Source organism: Phodopus roborovskii, unplaced genomic scaffold (assembly GCF_943737965.1).
Source record: "Phodopus roborovskii unplaced genomic scaffold, PHOROB, whole genome shotgun sequence".
NCBI classification, from domain to species: Eukaryota; Metazoa; Chordata; class Mammalia; order Rodentia; family Cricetidae; genus Phodopus; species Phodopus roborovskii.
This window is the reverse complement of record NW_026126408.1, coordinates 13,048,864-13,068,028: the sequence shown is the minus strand read 5'-3', so window position 1 is coordinate 13,068,028 and position 19,165 is coordinate 13,048,864. Positions and strand designations below refer to the sequence as shown.

The 19,165-nt window shown below is 40.1% G+C and overlaps 1 protein-coding gene across 1 annotated transcript; it reads right to left on the bottom strand.

Annotated features, from left to right (window-relative positions):
- Nucleotides 1–849: 849 nt before the first annotated feature.
- On the bottom strand, nucleotides 850–18,546 carry LOC127220151 (uncharacterized). The gene is made up of 4 exons (XM_053825515.1): nucleotides 18,379–18,546; nucleotides 2,409–2,451; nucleotides 1,790–1,841; nucleotides 850–970 (listed from the first exon to the last, which is right to left on the bottom strand). Exons 1-4 carry the CDS (start codon nucleotides 18,514–18,516, stop codon nucleotides 850–852), a joined length of 354 nt encoding a protein of 117 aa, XP_053681490.1. The 5' UTR covers nucleotides 18,517–18,546.
- Between the last annotated feature and the right edge of the window lie 619 nt (nucleotides 18,547–19,165).

The following is a 19,165-nucleotide window of genomic DNA, read 5'->3' as shown; positions in this document are numbered from 1 at the left end:
TCCTCCACCCCAGAGCAAATTAGATGAGCCAGTAAAGTACATGCTATACAGAGAAGCTGAGCTCCATCCCTAGAACCCACATAAAAATAAAAGGACATAGTGTCCAATGCTAGGGAAGCAGAGAAAAGTGGATCCCTGGGCTCACTGGACAGCTAAGGCCAATTTGTGAGTCCCAGTGAATGACTATCTCAAAAAAAAAGGTAGATGGCTCCCCAGGAGTGACACCCAAATTTTATATACCACACACATATACACATACACACATACATACACACACATGCACACATGCACACACACATACATACATACACATATGCACACACACACACACACACACACACACACACACACACAGCTGTGTTTGCCATTAAGCCAGAGAACCTGACTTTGATCCCTAAGACCCACATGTTGGAAAGAAAACTGACTCCTGTGACTTGTCCTCTGACCTCCACACACATGATGTGGCACACATGCACCAAAAATACAAATAAATAAATAAATAAATAAATAAATAAATAAATAAATAAATAAATGTAATACATACTGTGGGGCCTAGAGAGATGGTTTAGCAGTTAACCAATGACTGCTCTTCCAGAGAACCCAAGTTTGGTTCCCAACAACCACATGGTATTTTACAAACACCTGTAACTCCAGTACCAGGGGATCATATACCCTCTTCTAGCCTCTGTGGGTACATGCAGGCAAAATAGCCATACACATAAAACATAAAATAAATAAAATAAATCTCAAGAGTTCTCCACTGTTCAAACCTTCTTTTACCTTCCTCCTTTACTTCTTTTCTTTTCTTCCTCCCTCCCTACCTCCCTTCAATCTCTCTCTCTCTCCCCGCTACCCAGAAACTCTGTTTCCTGACCTTGCATTTTCCAAATGTCGGAAGATCTGTCGAAGACTCCTGTCTATTGACCAGAATACATATTCCTGTGTCCAGCCCGCAGGAAGTCCTGAAATACTAGACATAGCAGAGTATGTCAACAGAACTGATATGATATTAAAGGATCAGTAAGCCAGCCAGTAAGAACAGGAAGTTAATTTAAAAGAGAGGTAATTGCTACCACAGTAAATAAAGTGCCAACTTTTACTTATAGCATTTACAGTTAAGATGTTGTCACAGCTATATTTCTATTGTTGTGGTGAAACATGATGATCATAAACAACTTGAGGGCAAGAGGTTTGTTTTTTAGCTAATAATTCTCAGGTCATACTCCCCTGCTAAGGGAAGTCAGGGTAGGAACTTAGAGCAAGATGGATCAAGGAGGCAGGTGTGACACAGAGGCTGTGGAGGAACCCTGCTTACTGGCTTGCTTTCATGACTTGCTCACCCTGCCTTCTTGTACATCTGAGGTCTCATGGATGGCATCACCCACAGAGAACTGGACCATCCCACATCAATCATCGATTAAGAAAATGCAGCCAGAAATAGTGGCATATGCCTTTCATCTTAGCACTAAGGAAGTAGAGGCCAGCCTAGTCTACATAGTAAGTTTCAGGACAGCCAGGCTACACAGAAACATTGTCAGAAAGAAAAGAAGGGAGGGAGGAGGGAGGGAGGGAGAGAGGGAGGGAGAAAGAAAGGAAAGAAAGAAAGAAAGAAAGGAAGGAAGGAAGGAAGGAAGGAAGGAAGAAAATGCACCATAGACTTGCCCGTTGGGACGATATGGGAGGGGGCAATTCAGATCCCCTCTTCCAAAATGATGCCACCTTGTATCAAGTTGACATGAAACTAGTCAGCAAGGTATTTGTCACAGGACAATCTGAAGACTCTACTTACCATGTCAGATCGGCTTCAATGATATTCATCCTGGCTTCTTCTAACTGTGAAACTGTAACACGAGTAGAGACTGTTAGCATAGTGACTACTGATGTCATCTAACAATTAAGAGAGCAAAGATGAAGTCACACCCATCATGATACCAATCAGTGATACAACACAGCTATCAAGTTTGGTTCTGTTTTTTAAGCATACTGTGCTGTCCTCATCATGTACTAGAAGTGACCCATTAGAAGCCCCAGAATGGGAATACAGAGTGAGGGGCACAGAGATCCTGATACATCTTTTCCTTCAAAGATGTCCACCCCACTTCCTCATCCATGGTAGATGAATAAAGGTGGTGGATCTCCCTTACCAAACTCTTGGTAGTTAACCTTTGCCCATTCTCCTTTCCCATACTTGGAGCGTTACATGAAAATGTATGGGACAGAGAAGCATGAGGAAAGGAAACAATGGAGGAATTATGGGGCTGTTTGCATGACTTTGGGAGTGAAGACATCAGAAAGATGGGCATACTCTCCAGCCACACCATCTTTTTGAGCTTCAACTACTAAAGCAGGTCCATGATTGATCAGTCATCAGCCTTGAGCTGACTAATGAGGGATAGAATTATTCTGACCTGTGAGTCTCTGGATCTGTTTTAGATTATGTTGCTTGGAAGCCTAGAGAAACACACACAAAAAGAAACAAAGTCAGGTTTATGTTCTAGGTTGGGGATTTTATTGACAATACATCTCATCTTATCTATGAAATATAGGTATGTTTTATATCAGGTATCAATACACTGTCATCTGTAACCATATCACCAGTTACTATCTCATTTATTTATTTATGAATAATTTATTAAATATACTAAGGGTATGTGTGTGTATGTGTGTGTGCATGTGTGTATGTATGTATGTAGCTCTGTGGGCACAGGTGTTTGGCACCGAGCCTGATTACCTGAGTTCCATTTCTGGAGCCCACATAGTCAAAGGAGAAAAGCAATTTCCACAAGTTGTTTTCACTTGCACATGGATGCTATGGGCATTTGTACATACATGCACACACATACAAATTAGTAAGTGTGTAGGCTGGAGAGATGGCTCAGCAGTTAAGAGCACTAGCTTCTCTTCCAGAGTACTGGGTTCAATTCCCAGCACCCACATGGTGGCTCACAAATTAGTAAGTGTTAAAAAATAAATAAAACCTAAGTCCTAGATTGTTGTGTGTAGTACTGAGACTCTAGAGATAAATATGAGTCCTGTACTCTAGAGACTTGCATTAGTAAGGAAAATATCCAACTAAGCGATAAGATGTCATGTGGGAGCCAGCAAAATGACTCAGGTACCTGTTGCCAAGCCTTGGCAACCTACGTTCAATCCGTATGACCAGTATGGTAGATGAAAATAACTGACTCTTGCAGGTTTTTCTCTACTTCTACATGCCCCATGCATACATGTACACGCGCGCGCGCGCGTGCACGTACACACCACAAACATAATTTTTAATATTTTTTTTTCTTTTTTGTATTTTTTTTTTTGAAACAGTGTTTCTCTGAGTAGCCCTGGCTGTCCTGGAACTCACACTGTAGATCAGGCTGGCCTAGAACTCACAGAGATCCTGCTTCTGCCTCCTGAGTGCTTACATATGTGGTAAATGTCATATCAGCTGGGCAGCAGTGGTGCGCGCCTTTAATCCCAGCACTTAGGAGCCAGAGGCAGGCAGATCTCTGGGAGTTTGAAGCCAGCCTGGTCTACAGAGCAAGCTCCAGGACAGCCAGGGCTGAACAGAAAATCCTGTCTCAGAAAAAAAAAAAAAAAAAGAGAGAGAGAGAAAAGAGGGAGAAAGAGAGGGAAGGGGGGAGGGAAGAAAAGAATATCATTGAACACAGAAGCCTGTGTTTAATTTCATAAAGAATGGAAGAATAACTCTAGCATAATAGCCATTTATGCTAGAGATCAAAAAGTTGGTAGATTTTCAGGTGAAAAGCACACTGTAAGCAAGTGAGATTGTCATTGCAAATGTCATATTGTGAATCTCTGGTGCATTTTCTGAGCTTTTGGGAGGTGAGGCTTGAAAGGGGACAAGGGGAATGACCTTGATAGGATTTATGTTCCAGTTCCTAAGACCTTTATAACAAGTGGTAAATTCCTAAGGCTTTGCAAAGATGTTCCGGGTCAATTTAAGGGTATTAATGACACTTGTTACCATTAAAAATATTTTTTAAAAAGCTTATTCCTCCTCTTTGAATCAGCATATCAGTTATCTCAAAGGTGTCAAAAGAGCCTAGATAACAATTCTGGGGCATTTGATGAATACGCCCATGATTCACTAGCCCAGCTTGAAGCAAAATATCTCTAGTTGTAGTGGTAGTTTTGACAGTTTTTAACTTATTTTATGCTTAGTCATGCATTATTTAATAATTTTTGTCCATGGTTGACCATTAATTAAAGAGGAAAAGCAAAAGAAAAGCAAAGCAAAAGGACTGTCTACCAATAGTTCTTCTGTAGATTTACGTCCATGTGACCTACATAGATCACAGACCTAAGTAATCTGGAAAGTGCTGCACTGTGAAATACCTACAGATACTGGTTAAGATGTGGCATCTTTTTAAAATGCAGATTTTATCCTCTGTGAATTACAAAGCGATATTGAGAATTTTTCCAAGTGGAGCCCAGGGAGCTACTGATGGAAGCTATTCTCGTCTCAGGTTGCTGCTTAGGAAGCTTGGTCCCCTCCACCCTTCACTGCAGGCCTCTGGGACAAACACACTGAAAGACCAGACAACTAGAAACTCGGGACACATGCCCATCGGCTCTTCAGCTCTTGTTTTATGGATATTTTATCTGGCATGCAGACTTTTCTTTGTCGTCTATTGGTTACATGGGCCCTGTTCTTTCCCAGTAGTCAGTGCTGCTCGCCCATACACACTCCTACTTGCCCTGTCTTCCTCAGAACACGGATCCAAAGGCTCCTGGACCTGTGTTTCTTGAATTGCTATTTATAGGACCTCAAATGAGTTCTTTTAATTTTACAGGTTCGGGTTGAATTGGGTAGGACACTGCAAAGAGAGTGAGGAATCCCATAAAGGAAAAAGAAATCCTGAAAAGCAACAAGGAAACCTCAGAGGCTATGCTGAGGTCCTAAGTCACTTCAGTATCAGACTGTTAGAAAATTTGGATTAGGAGCAAAGTTGGGACAAAGAAATGTCCTGTATAAGGTATGCATTTGGAGTAAGACCTTGTTTAAAAAAACCAAGACTCTCAGTGTGCCACAGAGGAAACATAGTAAGAAGTTGCCGAAACTGAGATAAAATTGGTTGTGTCAGACATGAAAACAGTAGAGCCTGGAAAGCATTTGCTCCCTTCTGCTGGAGATAAGTGCAGTACCAAAGACTTTCTACATGCACCTCAAGAGTCCTCCTTCTACATCAGTGGTTCTCAACCCCTGTGTGGGCCACAACCCCTTTCACAGGAGTCACCTGAGACCATTGGAAAACACAGATATTTACATTTCTATTTATAACTAGCTAAACTGCAGTTATGAAGTAGCAATGAAAACGATTTTGTGATTGGGGTCACCACAACATGGGAACTGTATTGAATCGTCTCAGCATTAGAAAGGTTGAAAGCCACTGTTCTACATTAACTCAGTGTTCATATGCCTCTGTATGTACACACAGATACCCTAAGTTTATCCTTAATGGTCTTTAAAACTGCAGACTTTCATCAGGATGTCCCCAACTGAATATTTGCCTAGTAACAGCCTTTCCATCAACGGGCTGATGCCGACTCCTGTTTCAGATCTGTGAAATTTGATTTCAAACAGACCACTTTCCTTTGACTTCAATAGTCATAATTTACTATATTAGACATATTCCCCCAAGTGCCCTGCTGTACCCTATTTCTTTCATGTAGAACAGTAGTTATCTGAGCCAATGGTGACCAGAAAATCCCTGCTCACGAGGTGAGGAAGAATGAGCTCTGAGTATGTTTTCACCAAAGAATTCTTTTTAAAAGGCTTATGTGTTGAATGCTTGATCCTCAATGCAACATTCAGAGATTGGGAAGTGATCAGACCACAGGAATGCCAACTTAGCATTATTGGAAATCAGTAGGAGGTGAACCTGTTATGCTACCAGGATCAAGTCCTTGAGTAGTATGTATACCTTGTCCTCGGTTCCTTGTTTTGTTTTGTTTCCTGATGGCCATTAGAGGGCTCTATTATGTTTCCACCTTGGCTCAGAGCATAGTAAACCACTCTGAGTTTTCCTTACAATTTTGTGAGAAACTAACTAATGCACGTTTGTAAAAGAACTTTATCTGAACCTTCACCCCTAGGGCAGCAATGTTCGGCAGGTGGAACTGTAAATCTTAGAAATAGAAAACTAGAAAAAGGAGGGGAGAATTTGAATGACTATATATTGAAACCTGATAAAAGAACTCATTACATTCTTAGAAAAATATATTTGCACCAAAATTTGCAAAATTACAGATCACTTGAGTAGGACCAATAAGTATGAAAACAATGGCAATAATAGCTATTCTCCAACAAATCTAATATGTATACATATAAATATTGTTTGTTTTGTTTTGTGTTTGTTTTTTTAATTTGAGACAAGATCTCATGTAGCCCAGGATGTCCTTTAATTTGCTATGTGGCTGAAGATGACCTTGAACTCCTGATCCTCCTGCCTTTACCTTCCAAGTGCTGAGATTACAGGCCAACACTACCAGATCAAGCTATAAATAGTGCATATAGTATACATCAAATTTTTGAATCCAAAACAAACTTATAAATATTAATCATGCCTATATAGTGGCACATGCCTATAGTAGCAGCATTTGGGACTAAAAAGGAACATTTTTATTTAAATAAAAACTCCAAATATTTAAAGTAATAAAATACATTCTTTATTATATTAATAAATAAAGTGATAAAATATCAAAGTATTTAATTAACAAATAACAGAAGTTTATATATAAAAACATTTAACACAGGACAGAAATGAAAGTCTGAATAATTGGAGAGATATTCTAGGCTTTTAGCTGAGATGATTTTAATTTCAAAAATGTCAGTCCTCCCTAAGTTAAATTCTACTTTAAGGCATTCTTAATCCATGTATCTCTTGGAATGTTTCAATATAAAGATCTGTTAATTGCCAAAAGTAACCATAAATAAGTATAAGGGAGCAACTTGCTGGACCAAAAATTAAGACCAGCTGATAAGCACAGGAGCAGACAGGTGGCATTTAAAAAAAGGAAGGAAGAAAGGAAGGAAGGAAGGAAGGAAGGGCTCTGAAATAATCAGGATCTCTGTGCTTTTGAGGCCAGCCTGACCTAAACAGTCCAAGACAGCCTGGGCTACATAGGAGACCTGTCTCAAAACAAACAAAAACACCCAAAACCCAGCTCTGAAATAAATTCACTTATATGTAGCAGTTTAATTGAAGAGCGCTCCACGTAGTGACAAGAAAATGATTCTGTAGCTGTGATGATAAAGTTTTGTCAACTTGACAAAATTTCGTGCCCGTGAGGAACTGTCTTGATAACCGTTACCTGAGTACCACTATGGGCAGCGCCATTCTTTGACTGGGGTCCTAGACCATGTTCGTGGGTAAAGGGAAGGGAGTTGCAGTTTGGACATGGGCTCTCTGTTTTTTTACTGCAGATGCAATGTGACCTGCCACCCTGAACTCCTGCAACTGACTTCCCTAATGGACCATAACCTTGAGTGACTGTAAGCTGAAATGAACCCTCCCCCGCAAGTCATTTTTGTCAGGGCATTCTGTCACAATGACAGGAAAGAAACTCAGACAGTAGCAAATAATGAGAAAAATAAAAGTGGATCATTTCTTAACATCGGATTCAGAGATGGATTCTAAGTGGGTTGAGAACTCACTCAACTGTTAAGAGCACTGCTCTTGGAGAGGACCGAGTTTTGGGGATCTGATGTCTCTTATGACTCCTGGAAGTACCAGGCAACATGTGGTGATCATACACACATGTAGGCAAAAATCTCACGTGTATAAAATAAAAACAAATCTTAATTTAAAAAATCAAATGTGAAAAATGTGAATTTTTGTTGTTTTGTTTGTTTGGTTTTTGAGTTAGGAGGGTTTCTATGTGTAGTCCTGGCTGTCCTGGAATTGGCTCTGTAGACCAGGCTGACCTCAAACTCAGAGATCTGCCTGCCTCTGCCTCCTGAGTGCTTGGTTTAAAGACATGAACCACCACCACTCAATTAGTAATGTGAATTTTAAAGAATTCAAATGTGAAAGACTGGAACAGAAAAAATAAATATATAAAAATATCATTACCACCTTGGACAATGAACTAGTTAAAGAATTATGTTTTTTTTAAAAAAAGAACATAATTGCTTAAAAAATGGATTTTAAATTTCCCATCATACACATGAAAAAACATGAAGTGAAAATGTGTTAACTTGCTTGATTTATTATGCAGTGCATAAAGCAAAACATCATATTATGGTTCATAAATATGCATTTGTCAATTAATAACTATTATTTTATGTGCATGAGTGTTACTTGTGTATGTATGTGAACTACATGATGCCTAGTGCTCTCTGAGTCTAGAAGACAGTGTTAGATCCCCTGGAACTAGAGTTACAGATGTTTGCAACATTCAATATGGATTCTGGGAATTGAACCTGGGTCCTCTGCAAGTGCTCTTAACCACAATCTCGCCAATTACTAACAGTTTTAATCCAGTAGAAGACACTCCTTATATGCTTAAATGAGAATCTCTAAATGACAAATTTACCACTTATTCCCAGACCCTGCTAATTGCTAGCAAATTTGGCTTCTCATTGAAAAGTGTAAGGCCTGAAGAGGAGTCTCTGGAAACTTTGAACATCAGGATGATCATGTGGTTCACAGTTTACATTAGTTACTTCTATTGCTGGGCCAAAAGCAGACCAAAGACGGAATGGTTTATTTTGGCTCACAGTCTGAGAGTGCAGGCCATCATGGTAGGGAAGGCAAGCATTAGCTAGTCATAGTCAGAGAGAGACAGTGGCTGTGTTCATTTTCTCACTTTTATCCAGTTACTACCAAAGCCAATGGCACCATGTTGCCCACGTTTAGAGATTTTCCAACCTCAAGAAACACAGTCTATAAACTCCCTCACGGACATGCCTGCAAGTTTGTCTCTTAGGAGATTGGAGACAATGTTGAGTCCACATTATCTAAGTGGTCCTCAAAACACCTTCAAGCCAGAAGCTGGTGGCCCACACCTTTAGTCCCAGCACTTGGGAGGCAGAGGCAGGCAGATCTCAGTGAGTTCAAGGCCAACCTGATCTACAGAATAAGTTCCAGGACAGCTGGAACTGTTACACAGAGAAACCAGAGAAACCCTGTCTCAAAAACTCAAAAAAGTCTGCTCATGGGACCCACCTGGATGGCATTGCCCTACAGGTGGAATTGGGATGGGGGGATGAGAGGGGAGGGTGGTCAGGGTGCATGTGAGGGGGCAGAGAGGGAGGGAGGGGCAACTGGGATCACATGTAAAATAACAAATAAATCAAAAAAGAAAGAAAAACAAAAACAAAAAAACTCTCCAAACCATGAATTCTAAAGCATGTCTAGATTGATGGTGCCGTCACTGAAGACAAATGAAATGCTTTGAGTAAATTCCTAGTCTTCAAAACCACTAGAAATAGGCTGGAGAGATGGCTCAGTGGTTAAGAGGATCTGGGTTCAATTCCCAGCACCCACATGGCAGCTAACAACAGTAACCCCAAGATCTGACAGCCTCACACAGACATATATGCAGGTAAAACACCAATCCACATAAAATTAAAAAATAATAAATAGAATTTTAAAAAACACTATAAATCCAGATTATAGTGGCTCATGCCTGTAAACCCTCCACTCTGGGGGCAGACATAAAAGAATTACCCCAAGTTTGAGCCATCTTAGGTTATCCAGTAAGTTCCTAGCTAGCCTGAGCTACAGAATGAACCCCTGTCTCAAAATAAGACATCTGAATTTGGGTGGCAAATATCTTTAATCCCAGTGAAATGTCTATTAAAAAAAACTCTCCTATTCAATTTAAAATTTCCATGTGATGAAAGATTTGAAGATATCATCTATGGTGCAGCATGGAGAGGTAAAATAGAGCCAAGAAACATAGGAGATACAATAATAAAAACCCCAAAAGGCAAAAGGAGAAAGAATGTAGCAAGACTTGAAGATTAATAGCACTGAAAGACATAGAAACTCAATACTCAATTTTCCAAGAATCTAAAAACTGCTTTGATGATGGAGGATGTCCTTCTGTATATATGTTTCTCTTATTGGTTGATGAATAAAACACTGATCGGCCAGAAGAGGCAGGAAGCTAGGAAGGGCTATGAGATGAGGAGAATGCTGGAGAGGGGGGGAGAGGGGCAGAGAGGCACCATAAGGAGACACCATGTATAGGCCAGGAAGATAGGATGCACCTATTCTCTGGTAAGATAAAGTCATGTAGAAATACATAGATTAGTAGTTATGGGTTAATAGTTAAGACAGAGCCAGCCAGTAAGAAGGCCCAGTCATTGGCCAACAATTTATAAATTAATGTAAGTCTATGTGTTTATTTGGGGTGAATCAGCTGCGGGACCAGGCTGGAAAGAAACTCCGCCTACATTTTATTCTGTATGTGTGTGCATGTGTTTGTTCCCATGGGCACACAAGTGTGCAGGGGTGTGCCTACTTATGTGGCATACTTACATGGAAGACCAGAAGTCAACCTCAAGTTTCATTGCTCAGGTGCCATCCACCTAGATTTTTGAGACAAGGTCTCTCATTGGCCTGGAGCTTGCCAAGCTGTCTGGGCAGAGAGCCCCAAGGACACACCTATGCTGGGATTATGAGTGTGTGCCACTGAACACAGATCTTACATAATTTTAGGGATTGGAGTCAGGTCCTTGTGCTTGCAAAGCAAGTGTTTTACTGACTGACAGATCTCTGTATCCCTAAAACATGCTTTGAAGCAGTCTGTTCATTTACTTAATGACTAGCAGCCCAGGAGAAGTAGGACCATTGGTATGTGAGTGCTGTGACAGCAGAAACCAGAGAACAGCTGAGTTAAGCACATTCAAAAGTGCTGAGAACGGGAGAGGCAGGATCTTAATACTTGCTCCCAAATAAGTTATCATATCCACATACATAGTAAGGTCTTCCAGGAGCTGATGTGCTGTTAGAAATATTGGGCACCAGAAAACAACATAATAAATTCTTTAATGTGCTAAAAAAAAACTGCCTATCTAGATTTACATTTGTGAAACTATTAAAAAATGTAAGACAGAGTGGAGAAAAAATTGTTATCAGAAATAAACATGTACACATAGTACACCTAACTGGACTGGCCAGAACTTACAGAATGATGATGAATATAATAACAGCTGGGATTTACTCAGAGGGCGAATGGATGTTTACTATGACAGCATTTACTGCAGCACTATTCATGATAACTAAGTTATGGAAGCAGCCTATGTGTGCAACAACGGAGGAGTGGATGTTAAATGTTTGTGTGTTAAATGGATTTTTTCAACCATAAACAAAGTTCATATAGTTTTCAGAAAAAGGGAGGCAACTGGCAATCTAAGCCAGCCTCAGAAAGATCAACATCAAATGATTTTTCTCATTTGTAGTTCCTAGATTTTATAGTTTCATAAAATCAGATTAAACATGTCATTAAAGTAGAAATGAAATCACCTAGAAGAATAAATGAAACTAAGGTGAAGACAGTGAAGGAGAAGAGTGGGAGAAGTGGGTGGTGCTCAGTGTACAACATATACTCGTAGGAAGTTATTGTTATGTAACAGTACCATATACAATAGAGAAAATGATTTTTAAATAATGCATAACTAAACATAACACGATCATCAATACACTATACCATACTAATACATAAAGTGGGGAACTACTATGGTCATATCAACGGTGCAGAATGAAAACCAATGGATGTTTATCCATTCAATTTTTTTTAAGACAGTCAACAAATTAGAAATACCAGGGAACTTCCTCCAACATATATTTGGTCCAATTCCCCCAATTTGATATGTTGAAATCCTAACTCCCAAGGTAATAGTGTTAGGAGGTGGGGTCTTTGGGATGTGGCTATGTCATGAGATGGAAAACCACAAAACATTGTTATAGAAAGTAAATAGTAGGGGGCTGGAGGGATGGCTCAGAGGTTAAGAGCACTGGTTGCTCTTCAAAGGTCCTAAGTTCAATTCCCAGCAACCACATGGTGGCTCACAACCATCTATTAAGAAATCTGGTGCCGCCTTCTAGTGTTCAATAATCATACACACCAGCAGAACACTGTACACATAAGAAGTAAATAAATACATTAAAAAAAAAAAAAGAGTTCTTCTCTGGGTGGTGTTGGCACATGCCTTTAATCCCGGGCACTGGGGAAGCAGAGGAAGGTGGATCTCTGTAAGTTTGAGGTCAGCCTGGTCTACATAGTGAGTTTCAGGACAGCCAGAGCTACTGACAGAGAAACCCTGTCTTGGAAAAAAAAAGTAAATAGTAAATATGACATGTAAATAAGACATTCTTTGTTCATGATTGGAAGGTGTGATTAAAATGACTTTGCTAATCCAATCTATAGATTCTGTAGGGTTGTTGTGTAATTCCTATTCAAACCCCAATGACTTTTTTTTTTCAGAAATAAAAAGCCTGTCCTAAAAATCCCTATGTAATTACAATAGAGGCAGGCAGATCTCTGAGTTCAAGGCCAGCTTGGTTTACAGAGTGAGTTCCAGGACAGCAGGGCTACACAGAGAAACCCTATCTTGAAAAACTGTGTATACAACTACAGTACTCTAAAATAGTTGTGGTACTCGTTTAAGAATAGACCTAAGGATCAATGACCAATGGAATCTAATATTAAAAATCAGAAACAGACTTTGTTGATTCCCCAAGGAAGGTCTCACCCTATCTGAGGTATGGATAGGGCATAGGGTGGGGAAAAGGTGGAGAGTGGGAGGATGGGAGGGAGAGGAACTGGGATTGATATGTAAAATTGTTAAATTATTATGTAAGATTATTTAAAAAGAAATTAACTGGATCTCTACCGAGGCACCATGACCACTCGATCTCCAAATGGTGCTGGGACAACTGGGTAACCACATGGAAAGGAATGAAACTTCATGTCATATTTCTAAAATGAACTTGAGATGGAATTAAAAACCTAAATGTAAGAACTATTTAAGTTATGAAACTCTTTACAAATAAAAAAGAAGGAAAGAAAGAATTGGACTTAGTATTCAGGCATCTGCACTGGCCTGCCCTTGGGGTTCTGACAGGATACAACCTCAGCTGCAGCCACTAAGAGTTCCACCTGTGCACATTCACTATGTTCCCTTTTAAAAGGGCCATGCCCACCTCCCATCTTTCTCTCTCTCTCTCTCTCTCTCTCTCTCTCTCTCTCTCTCTCTCTCTCTCTCTCTCTCTGCTTCTCTGCCTGTCTCTGTCTCTCTTTTTCTCTCCCTCCTTCCCTCCCCCTTTTCTCACTCCCTTTCCCCTAATTAAACAAACAAACAAACAAAACAAAACAAAAAACCCTCTCTACATGAACTCTGTCAAATGTTGTCTGCCTCTCTGGCACCCCTTTTCAAAATTACAACCTTTAGGGAGATGGTTCAGTGGTTAATAGCACATATTGCTCTTGCAGGACCCAAGTTTGATTCCTAGCATCCATATCAGATGGCTCACAATCACCTGTAACTCCAGCTCCAGGGGATCCAGCACCTCTGGCTTCTGCTGGCACCTGTGCTCATGTTCATACTCACAATTACACAAACACACAATTTTGTACACACACTCTTTTAAAATAATAATAATCTAAGCAAGAGAACAGAGTGTAATGGTTAATTTTATGTTGACTTGGCTAGGCTATGGAGCCCAGTTGTTTGGTCATATATTAGTCTAGAACATTTCTTTGACAAATTTTACATATGATTAACATTTAGAATGGGTACACTTTAAAGCAGATTGCTTTCCATACTGTGAGTGGGCATCATCCAATCATCCAATCAGATGAAGGCTTTAAGAGAAGAAACTAGAACTCCCTGAAGAGGACAAATCCTTCTACAAGACTGAAGCACACAAAAGTGTACCCATTCTGTGCTGCAGATTTTGGACTCAGGACAATAACATTACCTCTTACCTAAGTTTGTCTAAGTGTGTGTGTGTGTGTGTGTGTGTGTGTGTGTGTGTGTGTGTGTGTTATGTGTGTGTATGTATTGTGTGTATGTGATAAAGAAAAATCTGGTCTTTGTTCCAGATTGTTAGTACAGAACTCCAAAAACCTTTTAACTCCATAAGTGTTGAGGGTGTCTGTTACATTAATGAGATGGAAATGCAGATTTGCTTCTATTTTTAATTGAGTAAGCAGGAACAACCATCATTCTAAATCTAATTAAGACCTGACCAGCCAATATATTTATGCATAAATGCATAAATCTCAAACAAATATCAGCAAACTAAATCTAATAAATCTAATTCAAGTATTGGGACCAACATTGCAAATGTGTTATAGGTATCCTAGGAAATCACACTTGATTTAAGATCTTACCTTCTCATGCAACAAGAAAAATACATGGCCATCTAAATAGAGTCAGAAATATGCTTAATACTTAGCATCCAGTATAAAGGGATTAAATTTAAATTTTAGAAGATTTTTTTTAAATTTAGCACAAATTCTTGATAAAGCTTCCTTAATTCGGTAAATAACATTTGCAAAACTACAAAAAACATTATACATAACTGGTGAATTATTGAAAAATTTCCTAGACTTAATAAAAGAGACAGATGCCCACAACACACTGCTACTGAATATTGTACTGGAAGTTACAATCATAAATGAAGGCAAGGAGAACAAAGACATAAAGATTGGAAAAGAAATAATAAAACTGTTACACATGAAATGACTTAGAGAACATTCCTACAGGAGAATAAAGTCAAAATGATAAGCTTAGAAGGTCCTCTAAGCAGATCCATATGGAATTGTATTTTCAGGTTTCAGCATTATTTATAAAATGGTATTTACAAGGGGGCAGTGGTGGCACACATCTTTAATCCCAGCACTAGGGAGGCAGAGATAAGTGGATCTTTGTGAGTTCAAGGCCAGCCTGGTCTACAGGCTACACAGAGAAACCCTGTCTGGAAAAAAAAAAAAAATAGAAAGGAAGGAAGGAAGGAAGGGAGAACTGCTTGCCTAGCACATGAGATTTGATCCCTAGCACTAAAAATAAGTAAATAGATGATATAGATGATAGATGGATGATAGGTAAGATAACAGATAGATAGATAGATGCTATACAGATAAAATGCTATACCAAATGCCATTATGTGCCTCCTGATAATTATTATTACCTATGAAATATGTCTCCTCTCCCCAACAGAAAACAAATTCTCATAAATCTTAAACCCAACTTCCTCTTGGTTCTGGTTCATGTTGAGTTGCTGAACTAGAATACTTCTCATCAGCTCATTTATGAAGGAAGGGGTTGAATGTTTTTCATTAATTGTGTATTCATTGATGTTCTTACATTAAACTATATTACCTAAATAATAAAATTATTTTTAAAACTAAAAAAAAAGAAGTAGGAGAAAGAGAAGGGGAGGAGAGGAAAGCACGTGCGACTAGGAAGATTGAGCCAGGGTAGGAACAGAAGACGAGAGAGAGAGAGAGAGAGAGAGGGAGAGAGAGAGAGAGAGAGAGAGAGAGAGAGAGAGAGAGAGAGAGAGAACATAAAAGAGGGAGCCATTATTGGTTTGAAGAGAAAACTGAACCTAAAGAAAAGTCTAGAGATCTACAAGACTGCCGCCAACTAACAATTTGAGCAACCGTGGAAAGGCTACCATAAATGCCCTTCCCGGATAGTAAGATCAACAATTAACTTATCCACCATCATGGAGCCCTCATCTAGTACCTGTTGGAAACAGAAGCAAACCCCCATACCTAAACACTGAGTCGAACTAGAATCCAGATGCAGAAGGAGAGAACAAGACCAGGTTGCAGAAAACACATAAAGACAGCTGACCTGAACAAGGAGGAGCTAACAGGACCCCAGACTGATATCTGGGAAGCCAGCATGGGACTGACTCAGGTCCCCCTGAATATGGGTTTAAGGGACCTCAGACAGTGGAACCAGGATGTATCCCTGGTGCACAAAAGGACTTTGCGGACACATCCCCCATGGAGGGATAACTGCCTTAATCTAGAGAGAGGTGAGAAATCCTGGTCCCTACTTCAAATGACTTGACAGATCTACATGACCACACCTGGATGGCATTGCCCTACATGTGGAATTGAGATGGGGGGATGGGAGGGGAGAGTGGTCAGGGTGCATGTGAGGGGGCAGAGAGGGTAAGAGGAAGGGCGGAAGGGAGGGAGAGGGAACTGGGATCGACATGTAAAATAATAAATTAATTAAAAGAAAGAAAAAGGAAGGGGTTTAGTTGACCTCATGGTTTTGGCCTTCTAAGAGCCAAGTGTTAGCATGTCCATAGTTTCACATGAGGCCTTTGCACAGCTTCAACTCACAGTAGAAGCAAAGGAGCAAGTGGGTGCTTTTTTTTTTTTTTTTTTTGATAACTCACTAAGTCTGATTAGTGTTGCCCATATGTGCATGGCTACATAGCATGGGTTCTTGATCAACAGGTGTTGACTGAGAAATCTAGAGGAATGGTCCTCTTATCCAATACATAAATGAAACTAATCAAATAAAAGAGACAGCAGATTAAATAAGCATGCTGTTCAATCCCAACATTCAATATTGAGTTGGGTTGTGTGACTATTTTGGTCATTGTGTGACTATTGGAATTTAAATGCTGGTGGGTATTTGAGATATTAAGGAATTATTCAAATTAGATTGTTACATTTTTAGGTGTAATAATGATATTGTGATTGATCTGTTTTGCGTTTCTCTTTTTTTTCTGTTTGGAGTGGGGCAGAATCTCAAAAATAGGCACACTAGAACAGGAAATTTTCTGATTTGCTTCAAAATGATGTAGGCAGGGTTGAAGCCAAGTGACAAGTCTATGAAGATTCATCAGGCCACATTTTTTCCCCCATACAGAGGCCTGAATAAAGGGCCTTCTTCACACTAGGCTCATTTACTAATTTTGTGTGCCTTTGATTTGCCTAAAATTATCCTTAATAAAAGTCAAGGAACACTAGGCAGTGGTGGCACATGCCTTTAACCCCACTACTCGGGAGGCAGAGTCAGGCAGATTTCTGTGAGTTAGAGGCTAGCCTGGTCTACAGAGAGAGTTCCAGGACATCCAGGATTACAGAAACACACAGTTTCAAAAAAAAAAAAAAAAAAAAAAAAAAACTAAAAGAAAATGGACCAGAGATGTAGCTCAGTGGTAGAGTGTTTTGTTAGCATGAGCTATGTACTCACTAACACACACACACAAATGCACAATGACTTCAATAGGCAGTTTACAAAAGAGAATTTCCAAATGGCTAGTAAGCCTCAGATGCTGTTCAGTGTTACTAGTTATCAGGGGGAATGAACATGAACATAAAATTACAATGTGATACCACACACTCACTGGAATGACCAAAATAGAAGAGGTAGGCATGCCATGTCTGGGCAAGATAGCAGGACTGCGGGGGTGCCAGTCCCTCATGGTTTGCTCACAGAACTGAAAACTCAGAAGAGTGGTAACCTACTAACGTTAAACACATGCACAAATACTCCGTTCCTCTCCTGCTGGAGATAAAGTTCCGTTTGCAATTCACTTCCTAACACCTTCTCTGTCATGTCATATGATTATAAAGCTTTATAAAACAAACTCACTATCATCTGCATCACATCCATGTGATGGACAATATCCACACTACTCCTCAAACTCTTTCCCCCCAAAGTTACATCATATCAATGTATTCACTTCAGCTGGAGCTCCTAGACAGAATGTACTTCCTCAGTGTCTATTTGATAATAGATAAATGATAAAGCTACCACTACTACATATCCTCCTCCTCTTCCTCTTCTTCTTTTGAAACAGTCTCTGTGTAGTTTCTCTGTGTATCTCTGGCTGTTGTGGAACTCACTACATAGGCCAGACTGGCCTTGAACTCACAGAGATCCTCCTGTCTTTCCCTCCCAAGTGTTGGGATTAAAAGAATGCACCACCACGCCAAGCCTAAGGCTTCATGAAGTGAATTAAGAGAAACACAAACCGGTCAGCAGTGGCTCACACCTGTAATCCCAGCACTTGGAAAACAGAGGCAGGCTGGTCTCTGAGTTCAAGGCCAGCCTGATCTACAGAGTGAGTCAGGAGAGCCAGGCAGGGATACACAGAGAAATATTGTCTAGAAAAATCAAAAAAAAAAAAAAAAAGAAAGAAAGAAAAGAAAAGAAAAGAAAAGAAAAAGAAAGAAAGAAAGAAAGAAAGAAAGGAAGAAAAGGACGGGGTGGGGGCAGGGAGCCATCTACCAGTGCTGTCTCAACCCCTCTCTGCCCTCCATTTAGTTTCTCCTATGGCCCAGGGGCCCAGGGGATAGGCATTCAGACAAACCTATAGGGCTTCAGCATGGAGAGAAGTGAATTTCAATAGAGTGGCTATCACATACCTCTGTCTTGGCTGCCACCTGTGTCTGGCTCTGATACCTAGAAAACAATACCCATATGCCACAAACCAAGAAACCAAGTAGCATAAGACTGAGATGTGCCGGCGGCAGTGGGACATCCAGCCCCCACATGAGCGCCATTACTCAAGCCCATACCCTTCTCATCTACAGTTTCTGTCTCCACACTGAGATTCCATGACATCACAATAAGCACTGCCAGGTAAAGCCAGTCCGTGTGCACACTCAGGTACCAGCTGCTGCCCTTCCCTGTGGCTGACTTGGCTCTCAGAGCTCTGGTATCTAAAGTTCAGGGAAGAATCCATCTACGAATCTTCCTTCTAGGGTCCAGCTAGACAAAGTTGTCATTTAGGCAGAGTTTCAAAGATCTGCCAAAACAGCTTGTTCTGACTCACATTTTCTTTGGAGCTGGTTGGTCACTGTCCTGAGCTGGGTCTATGGCCATAAATTTCAAACTGCAGGTTAGAAGACAGAATCAAGAGACTTGGGATACTTGAAGTTGGTTTTCTAAGTTCACAGGTCTCCATATTTCCTACACACATCACACTGAGCAGTGAGTGACCTTGGAGGGCCTATGGTCTCACTGCCACGTTTAGAATAGACACTGTATCACACTGTCTTCTCTAGAGTGAACAATATTGATGTGTTCAATTCATGTGATAAAGAAAACTTTGTTTCATATAGGAACACTAATGAACTACTGACTAGTAGAAGACAGACAAGGTCTTTTCTCCACAGGAATTTCTGTCTCTAGGGGCAGTACAATTAATAT

Excerpts from the sequence above, each read along its gene's own strand:
- LOC127220151 (XM_053825515.1), bottom strand. The coding sequence starts at position 18,516 with ATGGCGCTCATGTGGGGGCTGGATGTCCCACTGCCGCCGGCACATCTC. Across the intron at positions 2,452-18,378 it reads AGGTGGCAGCCAAGACAGAG|GCTTCCAAGCAACATAATCT; the intron begins GTATGTGATAGC and ends GTGTTTCTCTAG. Across the intron at positions 1,842-2,408 it reads ACAGATCCAGAGACTCACAG|TTTCACAGTTAGAAGAAGCC; the intron begins GTCAGAATAATT and ends CTCGTGTTACAG.